Raw genomic sequence first — 13,788 nt, 5'->3', positions numbered from 1 at the left:
ACACATACACATAATAGTAAAGACTAACATGTCTGACAGTTTCAGTGTTCCCTGTATTACTAGATCAGCTAGCTCACTGCTAACTCAAGGACAGTGATATATTAACACTGAGTTAACTGTAGACTGACTAATTACACAGGCCTCTTTTTAGTGCATGACAGTCTTTATTTAGAACTGACAAACAAAAAAAGACAAAAAACAAGAGGGCCATGATGGCCCTGGGGTCGCTCACCTGAACATAGGCCCTCAGGGCCGGGCCAGTTTAAACCAAAGGGCTTTTATTTGAACAAACTTTGAAGACACCCATTAGAAGATATTTCATGATGTTAAGATTTTACTATACACAAATTATGAATAACAATGACTTTTGCCCCTCCCTCCCCCTGGCAGGGCCAATTTTAACCCAAGGGCTTTTATTTGAACAAACTTGGTAGACATCCATTAGAACATGTTTCATGCTAAATATCTCAGCTCTAGCTCTTTGGGTTCTTTAATAGAAGATTTTTAACTTTTTACTCTATGTATATAGGGAAAATCAATGACCCCTGGGACGGGGCCAATTTTGACCCCAGGGCTTTTATTTGAACAATCTTGGTAGACACTCACTAGAAGATGTTTCATGCCAAATATCTAAGCTCTAGCTCTTTGGGTTATCTAGAAGAAGATGTTTAAAGTTTTTTCTTTTGGTTGCCATGGCAACCAGAGTTCTGCATGGAATGGAATTCTTTGAACAACTTTGTTAAGGCTTCACACAAGGAACATCCCTGTGAAGTTTCATTATGATCTGCCTTATGGTTTCAGAGGAGATGTCGTTTGAAAAGTGTGAACGGACAACGGACGACGTACGACAGACGACGGACGAAGAGTGATCCTAATAGCTCACCCTGAGCATATGCTCAGGTGAGCTAAAAATCTATAGGGCACGGGTGCATTGAATTTAGTTGTATTCAACCTTAGTGACAAATGAGCAGCTTACCTGAGGGTGTGATGACAGTTTTTGATGGTGTTCCTCACTCCTTTCTGCAGATCTACGGTGAACATGTTCATGTTCAAACAAATAATGATCTTCAAGTGTGCCGATCTGAAAGTACAAGGAACAAAAAATAAATGTGTTTAATAACACCTGATAAGTAACAATAAATTAGTACTTACCAGTAGATAATTGCCCAGGACAAGCAACCCAATATTAACCATCATGCATTATATATTAACTGAGGAAGGTACCATAATTATATAACATTAGTCAATAACATCATTTGAGAAGTGGCGGCTTGGCTGTGTGTTTAACACATCAGACTAGGATTGATGGCTCTGTCAGGTGCAAGCCGTTGTTTCCATAAGCATAAAACTTACACTGATTGGTAAAGACTGCTTTATTCCAGGAAATGTTTCAAGAGCATGTCTTAGTTGAGTTTACACTAATTTATTTCAATTTGATAATTTATTTCAATTTGATTGTTTTGGAAGCTATAATTAGTTTACTGAAACACTCTCGAGTCAGTTCCTGAAACCAACCAGTGTAACTGAGCCATGAGTGTAAAGTTTCTTGCTCACAGAAACAATGGCTTGCCCCATATGACACTGGGTTTAAGCCCACACACCAGCAATCCTTAAATTTGTAATCGGACGTGTTAACATAACCACTTAGTTTTAGCTTGTGCATATGATGTCCTACGCAATCAAACAAAAACAAATTCTGTATAACATAAGAATACAACTAAGGTCATTATACTCGACAAACACTGATTATATCAAAACCTGGATTGATAACAACAAAAAAAAAACCCTAAAAAACAACAATCAGTGAACTATAATGCACCACTACATTCCTAACTCCACCCTCCTTACCAGAATACCAGAATAGCCAGGACTTGAACTTCTGAATCAATTCAGAGAGGAAGTGGGGGGGCATTTATTCAATAGGAAGGACCTTTATTACTTTACTAGACAATATGCATGTACAGTATTACATGTACCGTAAAATTCCTAATAAACGCCCCTCCCCTAATAAAAGCCCCCCCAGGCTTTTTGATATGGAAAAAAATCTGCTCATGAGTGGTGAACTCTTTAATAAATCCGTAATTTTATTCAAATCCTTCAGAATCCATTTCATTTCATAGTAAACACAAAAATGTATCACATGAACTTTAAAATCTTAACACATTTAAATGTTATTACCAACCCATGTTACACTAAATCTATTTTCAATGATTTTTGGATTTAGGAAAAACGTGTTGTAATAATAGCCCCCCTTTTGGAAAATGTTTAGCCCCCGGGGGCGTTTAATAGGAATTTTACGGTACTTGTTTTGGAAGGCAAAAGAGACTATTCTATAGATTTTTATTTTATTAGAAGTGTTTCATGTTTTGTCACCCATGATAAATGCTATGACAGCACACCGGGAAGCAATCAATATCCTCACTCCAGGGCATACAGTCTCTCTTACAATCAAAGTAATCTTCCATAGTAAATAAACATACCTAAATGTTTTTCTTACTGAATGCCTTCACAAAAATTTGTCACAAAAACCAAAATTTAAAGTTTTGAAATTAAGAGCACACAATTACAAAACATGTGAACATGTAAGTTTAAACTCTTTAATACATGCATATTCAATTGTATATTTACAAAATGTAAAAACACTTGCCAAGTGCAGTGTATATTCTAGATATTATCATTATTATTCTATTTTTTGGTTGGGTTTTAAGTAACAAAGATACTGTTGAAGTTATAGATTTTGCTATAAATAACAATAAAATCTAATATCACATTACTTATGACTGGGTATGTTTTCTTTCTTAAATAATTAAGTTATAGAATAAAGAATATGTTATTAAACAAATAATTACTCTAAGAATAGAATTTCGAAAGTTTGCGAATCTGGCCATACAAAGGTCACTGGTGGTTCGTTACCATGCCAGAGACAAGTTTGTTTTTTTTCTGTGTCAATTGTTCTTCTTATTAAATGCATTTGCATTAAAAACTTCTAGGACTATGCCACTATAATGATAATGAAATGCATATTTTACAGGAGCAAATTCATAGGTCATATATTTATAAGGACAAAGACGTGGGCGGCATGGTCATTGTAATTTTGGTTCATACATGACTTGATTTAATAGAGCTGTATAAATGTATAGTGACCAATTACCTCATTAATTAGTATTCATATATGCGCAGACTACCATCAAAATTTGCATACTAACAAAAACACAAAATGATGCCTTTTCATTGGTCATTTAGCAGTCAATCAACGACAGAAAAACTATTACATCATTCGCCAACATACATGTAAGACATACATATATGTAATACATTGTAGTTGTAAGAAATCAAAATATCACTTAAAATATGCATATTTTGACTTTTCTTAATCTGAAAACAGACAATCCGGGTTATTATAAGTACCACATTATGACGTTTATCAAAACATCCAAATTATGGCCTTATCATCGTTCTTGATACAGGACGGTTTTTCTGAAGTTATGATATGAGCCACGTCATGACAAAACCAAAGTAATGCGTTTACGACCAGCATGGATCCAGACCAGCCTGCCCATCCGCACAGTCTGATCAGCATCCATGCTGTTCGCTAGCAGTTTCTTTACTTGTTATAGGGTCTGTAAGCGAACAGCGTGGATCCTGATCAGACTGCACGGATGCGCAGGCTGGTCTGGATCCATGCTGGTGGCAAACCCATTATGTTGGTTTTGTCATGACACGGCTCATATGTGTAAGGGTAATTTCATTCAAACGAGGTTGGAAATTCAATTAAATACTTGTTTTAATGCTGTAATTTATGTTGTAAAGTGTAAACAGGAACTTTGCCATATATGTAATGCAGTCATTTTCTGCACCTATCGCTAATTTCAGATTATTCCACCTTCTGACTTAACCTCCTATTTTTACGTTTTGGACTTTGAAACGTTTTGGCTCCTCGATGCTAGAGCTCGTTTACAAACTACACTCATTAATTTTAAACCCATGAAAACATGGCATTTGCAGTTTTGAATGAACTAGATACAAACTGCATAAACATAAACAGTGAGACACATGACTACGATAGAATATCTTAGTGGAAATAAAATAAACAAGCAATTATCATAGTATTGCAAGCAATCCATAAGTCCCCTACCGGTAAGAGCCAAAGCAACATTTTGAAGGGCCATTGGCCATTCACTAAATAGGTTCCTATTTTAAGTAAATTTGTTGAAAAAGTTCTTTAAAAGTGATCACAGGAAACAGTTTTTATGTACAGACAGACGGACTGAAGGACACTCTAAAGTTATTTTTTAAACATCCCTGTTATCAAAATATAACATTTTTAAAATCCTATCATGATTGAAGAAGTTGGAGTAAAAATTACCAATTTTCTCAAAAAAAAGTTTAAGTTAAAAAGGGGCATAATTCTGGAAATAGTCTTGCTAGAGTATTGAACACTCATAAATGTTGAGTGACAATAAGAAACATTTATATGAAGTTTGAAGTAGATACATTCAGAAAAAGAAGTTATTAAAGAAACAATGATTTTTTCATGAAAATTTTAAGTTCAAGGGAGGTAATTCTGATAAATTTTGTGCTAGAGTTGTAAACCTTGTCACATATGATGTGGTTGATGACAAGCAACTTATATTTTAAAGTTTGAAGAAAATACCTTAAGAACTAAAGAACTTATAGTGAAAAAACTTAAAAACTAGAATCAGAAATCTTGAAATTCAGTCTATTTGTTGCCATAGCAACCAGAATTTTCAACATAGGAAGATAAGAAAAGGATGTGCATAATTTCCATACTGCCATCTACCCATATGTCAAATTCATAAACATATTTTCAGTACTTTTTGTGTTATCACTGGATCCAGTTTATGTGTAAAATTTGCCATATTTTCCGCCTATATGTTGCCATAGCAACCAGAAATTTCAAAATAGAAAGAACAGAAAAGGACGTGCATAATCTCAAGACTGCCATCTACCCATATGTCAAGTTTCATAAACATATTTTCAGTACTTTTTGCGTTATCGCGGGATCCAGGTTATGTGTAAAATTTGCCATATTTTCAGTGTATTTGTTGCCATAGCAACCAGAATTTTCAACATAGGAAGAAAAGAAAAAGACGTGCATAATCTCCATACTGCCATCTATCCATATATCAAGTTTCATTAAAATATTTTCAGTACTTTTTGCGTTATCGCGGGATCCAGTTTTGTGGACAGACGGACTGACGTACGGACGAACAGACGGACAGACAGATGGACGGTAAACCTAAAGTCCCCTCCGGTAAACCGGTAGGGGACTAAAAAGAACTTATAGTGAAAAAACTTAAAAACTAGAATCAGAAATCTTGATATTCAGTCTATTTGTTGCCATAGCAACCTGAATTTTCAACATAGGAAGATAAGAACAAGAGCACCGCTAGGCGGAGCATTATATGCCCGAAAGTGTTGTTTTTTTAGTAAGGATGAAGCATTTGTAAGACATGGGAATTCGCTGTTCATCCTATAAAATTTTACAGCTGTAGGTTGATTAATACTTAAGTTATTAATAATGAACTGAACCTTTGACCTTGTGACCCCAAAATCAATAGGGGTCTTCTACCTTATATGGACAATCATCCTATGAAGTTTGAATATTGTGGGCCAAATGGAACTTCCGTTATGCTCCGGAAACTGTTTTTGGTTTTAAGGTAAATGTTACCTTGACCTTTGACCTAGTGACCCCAAAATCAATAAGGGTCTTTTGCCCAATATGGACAATCATCCTATGAAGTTTGAATATTGTGGGCCAAATGGAACTTAAGTTATGCTCCAGAAACTGTTTTCAGTTTTAAGGATATAGTGACCTTGACCCTTGACCCCAAAATCAATAGGGGTCTTCTACCCAATATGGACAATCATCCTATGCTGTTTGAACACTGTGGGCCAAATGGAACTTAAGTTATGCTCCGGAAACTGTTTCCAGAATCAAGGTAATAGTGACCTTGACCTTTGACCTTGTGACCCCAAAATCAATAGGGGTCTTCTACCCAATATGGACAATCATCCTATGAAGTTTGAACATTGTGGGTCAATTGGAACTTAAGTTATGCTCCGGAAACTGTTTTCAGTATCAAGGTAATAAGTGACTTTGACCTTTGACCTTGTGACCCAAAAATCAATAGGGGTCTTTTACCCAATATGGACAATCATCCTATGAAGTTTGAACACTGTGGGTCGAATAGAACTTAAGTTATGCTCCGGAAACTGTTTTCAGTTTTAAGGTCATAGTGACCTTGACCTTTGACCTTTTGACCCCAAAATCAATAGGTATCTTCTACCCAATATGGACAATCATCCTATGAAGTTTGAACATTGTGGGTCAATTGGAACTTAAGTTATTTTCCGGAAACTGTTTTCAGTATCAAGGAAATAGTGACCTTGACCTTTGAACTTGTGACCCCAAAATCAATAGGGGTCTTCTACCCAATATGGACAATCATCCTATGAAGTTTGAACATTGTGGGTCGAATGGAAGTTAAGTTATGCTCCGGAAACTGTTTTCAGTTTTAAGGTCATAGTGACCTTGACCTTTGACCTTTTGACCCCAAAATCAATAGGGGTCTTCTACCTAATATGGACAATCATCCTATGAAGTATGAACATTGTGGGTCAATTGGAACTTAAGTTATGCTCCGGAAACTGTTTTCAGTTTTAAGGTCATAGTGACCTTGACCTTTGACCTTTTGACCCAAAAATCAATAGGGGTCTTCTAACCAATATGGGCAATCATCCTATGAAGTTTGAACATTGTGGGCCAAATAGAACTTAAGTTATGCTCCGGAAACCAAATTGCTAACGGACGGACGGAAGGACGGACTGACAGACAGACGGACGGAGGGTAAACCTAAAGTCCCCTCCGGTAAACCGGTAGGGGACTAACAAGAGCTGTCGGTAGGACAGCACGCTCGACTATTCTAAGTGCTTGATAGTAAAAGAGCCTCGATAATGTATATTTTTTTAAGTTCACAAAAGGGCTAATTTTTTTTTATAAATTCATGTTATAGGCCTTAGAGAGAGTTTAATTATGCAGTATTGCCTTGACTATTCGGAAGGAAATGTAACAAGGGTGTTTTATTGAGTATAATAATACTAATTACCTATGAATACATAAATTTGACAGAAAAGGTACAAAGGCTTGTTATTAAGATGTTTTATCAAGTAAATCACTGCTTTGTTATCATGAATGCATAAAATTGTCCCAAAAAAACACAAACCCTTAAGTAGTTATTGAGATAACAGCTTACAAGCAAAACTTTACCATGAATTTCTAAGTTGAAAAAAGGGGAGAAAAATCAGCCTAAATGCAAGATAGAATTATGGATCTTTGTCAGTGACCTACAATTATGACCCTAATTGCATATGAGAAGTTTTAAATAAATATCTTTAATAGTTATTGAGATATGTAAAACTTGCATGTAAACATTAACCAAGAGACTAAGTAGAAAGGGGATATGAATCAGCCTTAATGCAAGATGGAGATATGGAACTTGGTCAGTGACATACAATTATGACCCTCCAATTATGACCCTAAGTGCATGTGTAAAGTTTCAAGTAAATATCTTTGAAGACCTTTAACCTTTAACAAAAATTTCTAAGTTTCAAAGGGGCAAATAATTCTGCAAATATTGCAGGCAGAGTTATGCAATTTTGCAAACCGATGTACATTGTTACTATAAAAAAGTATTTTAAATTTCAATTGAATATCTCAAGCAATAATTGAGATATTTGACTTTACAAAAAAACCTTAACCAAAAAATTTCTAAGTTCCAAAGGGGCATAATTCTGTCAATATTGTAGGCAGAGTTATCCAACTTGTCAATCTGATGTACCTTGTTACTATAAATAAGTAATGTAAGTTTCAATTTAATATCTCGAGCAATAATTGAGATATTTGACTTTACAAAAAACTTTAACCAAAATTTCTAAGTTAAAAAGGGGCATAATTCTGTCAATATTGTAGGCAGAGTTATCCAACTTGTCAATCTGATGTACATTGTTACAATAAATAAGTATTGTAAGTTTCAATTGAACATCTCAAGCAATAATTGAGATATTTGACTTTACAAAAAACTTTAACCAAAATTTCTAAGTTAAAAAGGGGCATAATTCTGTCAATATTGTAGGCAGAGTTATCCAACTTGTCAATCTGATGTACCTTGTTACTATAAATAAGTATTGTAAGTTTCAATTGAACATCTCAAGTAATAATTGAGATATTTGACTTTACAAAAAACTTTAACCAACGCAGACGCCGACGCGGATGCCGACGCCGGGGCGACTACAATAGCTCTCATATTCTTCGAATAGTCGAGCTAAAAACCCGTTAAAAATATATGTATTTCAATACCTATCAATCAATTTTTCAGTGTCATTTCTACATTGTGTATCTGGATGTTACTATTTTAATGTAACTCTATGTTACATACATGTATGTATTCGGCAAGGTGTTCTGATAATGGAACAATCCCAATTTTTTGGCTTAAACAAATTGTAGAGGTGTTCCAATTAAAAACGTAAGCAGTGCATGAAATACCTAGCAACATACCTAAATGATTTGTATGAATGAAATAATAAAGAATGAAATGTTTTGTAATGAAATATCAGACGTTTGTTGTTTCGTATAGATCATATTCTCAGTTATTTGTGTACGAATATCAATTCATACATGTTTAATTGTTTGCAGATCTTATATTCGTACATGTAGTATTTTCATAAAAATATATTATCTTCATACAGGTATTAATTATTTACTAACATGTCTTATTTTTGCCATCCTACCATATTTGCTGCACAAATGTCTAATATTTCATTACAAAACATTTCAATCTTTATTATTTTATTCATACAAATCATTTAATAACAACAAAAATAAGTTTTGAATACATTATATCAAAAATAAATCTTATTTTCGTAGACCCAATCTTATTTTCGCTTTTCACAGCAATTTGAGCTATTTTGGTATGTATGTATTTTCGGCTCAAACTGCACTTTCTTAGATATTTTTTGGGTTCTGCAATTTTATTTTGCTGCAATATCATTAAAAGAATGCATAAATATATAATTAACCTAATTCAGAGCAACAGAAAAGCTTTAAAAGTGAATTGGGTATTACTCCATCATTTCCTTTGGAATTGGGTATTGGCTCCATTTAATTGGGTATTCCAAAACTCGATACCCTATGATTTCAAGATCAATTGGTATTCAATTATGAAGATATGAATTTATGGTTTCAATATCAATAAAATTTAAACTGTTTTAAAAAGATAATATGAGCCGCGTCACGACAAAACCAACATAGTGCGTTTGAGACCAGCATGGATCCAGACCAGCCTGCGCATCCATGCAGTCTGATCAGGATCCATGCTGTTCGCTTAACAACCCTTTTACAAGTAGAGAAAATAATAGCAAACAGCATGGATCCTGATCAGACTGCGCGGATGCGCAGGCTGGTCTTGATCCATGCTGGTTGCAAACGCATTATGTTGGTTTTGTCGTGACGCCGCTCATATGAGAACTTTTCACAATTGTTTTATTTTTTATATAAAATGCTCATGTTATATTTCATAATATTTTTTAAACAAGTTCGTTTTCTGACTGATTTTTTATTATTTACGACTGTTTTGTTTCAAATCATTTTCCCTTTTGTACCATGCCATATTGCTTTCAAAGCGTCTATTGATACAAACGGGACCTACTTATTGACGGTCTCCGCAAAATCAACAGTCTCTGCCGGTCTGTAAAGACCATCGACCTGAGTAGACAATCGACAGTCTCATGCTTTATTGGTATAGCTTAGTAGGTCTTTGGAGACCCAGGACCGTCGAAGACCGTTGATTAGTTAGCATTGATTCTGGAATATTCGGATAGCATGCATATCGTTATAATTTGTCCAAAACTACGAGTGTACGACAAATTAATTTTGCGGTGATGAAAATGACAATACGCACTGGTTTTTAAGACAATTGCGTATTTTATTTTTTTAAATGGGTTTTGATACACACATTGTTAAAAAATCAATTGCGTATTTTATAAAATTAATTGCGTAAATACGCACCTTATCTGTTGCTCTGCCTAATTATTTAAACAGATAAATGCACTATTTCAAAAATAAATCTTATTTTTGTAGCCGCAACCTTATTTTCACGGAAATAGCTTATTTTCGGTTTCCATCTATAGATACCAGTTGGGCGCCACCATTTTTAAATGTAACTCAAAGATAATAGACAGGGTATTCAGATAACGAACAATCGCAAATTTATGGATCAATAATAATCATTGAGTGAAAATGGAGGCAGTGCAGGAAATACAGAATGACACCTCTAAAACAGAAAAATTAACAAATTCTTTTAAAACTGACTTCCCTGTTCATAGGCTTTGCCTAATTTCATATTAGAGTCACCGTACCAGTGCTCAACCAGTTTTTTACAAAATCACGTAAAAACTCTTTCAGAACAAAAAGTTTGCTGGGAAACTTATTTTTGTAACAAAGCTGGCCCTTATAAACTCACAATAAGCTAAAGCTTTTTAATTACACAGATCAGGATACAATTTACCACGGAGTTGTATCTAGGGTATAAAACCACTATATTTTTCAGGCAACCCAACCAGTGCTCGACCAGGTGGTTTTATCTCTATCAGAACTTTTATTTTATAAAAACAGATATAATTTTTTATGTTCAACAATTCTATTACAAAAATATTTTTAAAAAATTATGTTTTAGTGTCTATAGATGTAAATATGAGAGTAAATATGATACGAAGAAAGTGCTATACATTGACAAATAAAGTGTTTATAAGAGTTTTGGAATTTACATATACTGGGGCGTTTTGAATTACTTATTCTCATATTTTTTTACTAAAATCACTCTGCAAACATATTTAAGTGTGATACTTGGTGTAATATACAAATGGTCTACGCTTTTAGTGGTGTGTTCCCGATTTGATTCTGTACAGCCGCCATATTTGTTTACATGTTCATAGCCCCTGCCTTTTATGGACAGCAGGGTTTTGATAATTTTTAAGCACCTTTCCTATGGAAATCAATTGGAATCATTAGAGTAAAGGCAATTTTACAAAGTATTGTCCACATTTGCCCTAAATTACCATTATTTCAGTGTTTTAAATAGTTTTACTGCTACTTTAAATATAGAAATGTATTTTTGTACTGTTAAATATTGTTTGCAAAATGGCCAATCTTCTACCAAAGTTGGAGTACTTGTACATGGTGTAGAGGTTACAGGTCAGGTACAAAAAGCACAAACAAATTCCCAGGGTTTTTCCACTTTTATGCATTAATCATACACAAATAGAAGTATTGGTCGAGCACTGGGCTGGTCGAGCACAGGTACTGTGACTCTATATCATACTCTGATTTTGATATATAAACAAACTATCACTACATTATTTAATAAACAAATAGTTTATTACCTGTCCTAAATGTCTAAATCCATGTAGCTGTGCAACATCTCTTGCTACTCGCTCCCCGCCTTCTATGTGAACAGCAAATTTGTTCAAATAATGTTCACTTTTTATACAGGTATATAAGCACAAAAATATATAAATTTTGAACCAGGAACTAGATCTAATTTGAAAAAATACGGCCATTTTTGTGATATTAAGATAAATAAATTCAAAAAAGAGTAATAAAATTTATTCAATTTTCTTTCACTCCATTATTACACTAACACTTTAGTACAAGTAATTTAAGTAAACTGTCTTTTCCATGAATGTTGTTGTTTTTCAATACACGTCCGTCTTTCTGATGACGTACCTCCAAATTGAAGAACTATTAAGGGAAACAACCAATAGGCTTCAGACTACTAATTATAACGATTTTCTTCTTGGTAGAATACCACCATTTACATTCGCTTTGAGAAAGGCTCCACAGTGCTACAAGCAACTTGATTTTTATTCTCCATAGAACAATTTGTCACTAAATTATAATGTGGTCTCGGGATAAATTTCAGGTATCGTTAACTTTTATTATTGTCAGACTCTGTATGCCTTTCTGTAGTCTACAGGAACTAAAATGAGGGTTCATCCGTTCGTTAAGGCACAGAAAGCAGCTTCCACTTTCGAGTATGAACCCGGCCGGACATGTCACCAGTCATTCCCTTAAAGGGTTAATTTTGAATCACAATGTAATGATAATTTACCTACCTGCGAGTGCCGCGATGTATTAGCCAAAGCTATGAATTTTGGGCCGAAAGTAAGTCACTGTACGGCAGTCAATTAGATTTTTTTTTGTCATCGATGATGTAAGCACGGACTTTAAATTGACAATTATGTCCATGATATAAGCATACCTAAGTAACCAGCCCTCATAGCTTAATCGGTTCACGGATCTTAATTACAAAAAAACCTTAAAATTTCGACGTAAATATATATTTATCGAGAGCGTAGGAGAACACAAGTCTGAAGATGTAAATATCATCTATATCAAATGAATCTTTACGGAATAATATGAATACCATGAAGAATTTTATGATGATCTTTTTTATATGTGCGTTCAAAATGTTTCCGTTCAATAGAAAAACACAGCGGATCAAAGTTTTACAGATTTTGTTGTAGAAGCGGTGTATTCTTATTCATATGGTAAATTCATAATCACATTATCAACAATTTACTTCGAGCAAAAAGAATACAGCCGAAGAAATGGCAGAGAACGTTTTATTTGCTAAATTACATTTTGCTACAGAAAGAATATTTTATTTTCAGTAAATTCTATATCATTTTATATATATTCAAGGCACACTTCTAACCCGGTCAAATTACCAGACAATGAAAATTCTCCTTGCGCTGCCAAGTGATGTCGCTTAGTTTAGTGTGACATATGTATGTCCAGATGGCACATTAAGAGTGCTAGAGTGGACCCGACATTATACATAACATTGCAGGGTTCCTAAAGTTATTGGTACTAACGTTGTGTTTATGCTTTTCAGTCTCTTTCTTCGAAGACGAAATTATTCAAAATGAAATCCCAGAACCGACAGTTATTAACGAACCACAACAGACGTCTCAGGACAACGTTTTAAAAAATATGATAAACAAGATCAACAAGGAATGAACGCAACCCATACGACCCAGCAAAAAGAACCATTGGCAAGGAGCCAAGGCGGACCCCAAACAAAAACAGGATAGGACACAAGACAGAGCACGGACATGTTAATCACTAAAATGATAAATAATTTGTAACTGATAAGGAATTCAAAGAAAACAAACAAATGATCAAATGATTGAACAATAGGAAATAATTTGTAACTGATAAGGAATTCAAAGAAAACAAATAAATGATTGAATAATAGGCCCACAAAGCCAAAGGGCACAGGGGAAGAGGACAGGGAGACCCGGGGAGGGGGTAAAAATAAAGAAATAAAAATTAGGGGCAAAGGGGAAGATACTTACCGTAGACGAGAAAACAACAAGGGACACAAGCAAAAGTGTCACCAAAACAGTATGAAACAACATAGACATACATCTGAGGAACACAGAGGGGCGCCGCCTTGGAACGGTCAGCAGCACAATTACTGCTTGGGAGTGCACCAAACCTCGCTCTTAGCCCCACCATGTTCCTATAAACGAGACAGTGTAAATAAAATGAATCCCCGCCAAGTGAAATTCTAACAGTTGTTACGGTTATAAAAGGTTACATAAGTAAAACACCAAAATGATAATGCAGAAACATACAAAAGTAAACCCAATGACCATAACAAAAGTATTCAATGTCCTAAAGGAAGACAGAGCAACAAGACAATT

The 13,788-nt window shown here is 34.5% G+C and overlaps 1 protein-coding gene across 4 annotated transcripts in view; it reads right to left on the bottom strand.

Moving 5' to 3' along the window:
• Positions 1-11,816, bottom strand: part of LOC132748093 (furin-like protease kpc-1) — an 84,705-nt gene extending 72,889 nt beyond the window's left edge. For all 4 annotated transcript variants that reach the window (XR_009628210.1, XM_060737642.1, XM_060737660.1 and 1 more), the window contains exons 1-2: positions 11,461-11,816; positions 977-1,081 (exon numbers count right to left, since the gene is read on the bottom strand). Coding sequence is in view for 3 of the 4 variants with exons in the window: in XM_060737642.1 (XP_060593625.1) it covers positions 977-1,081; positions 11,461-11,637 (282 nt within the window). In the remaining variant the exon portion in view is untranslated. The remainder of the gene's footprint in view (positions 1-976; positions 1,082-11,460) is intronic.
• Between the last annotated feature and the right edge of the window lie 1,972 nt (positions 11,817-13,788).

This window comes from Ruditapes philippinarum, unplaced genomic scaffold (genome assembly GCF_026571515.1).
Source record: "Ruditapes philippinarum isolate M1 unplaced genomic scaffold, ASM2657151v2 ctg2799_1_1_1_1, whole genome shotgun sequence".
NCBI lineage: Eukaryota > Metazoa > Mollusca > Bivalvia > Venerida > Veneridae > Ruditapes > Ruditapes philippinarum.
Note: the sequence above shows the minus strand (reverse complement) of the source record. Positions and strands in the feature narration are given on the sequence as shown.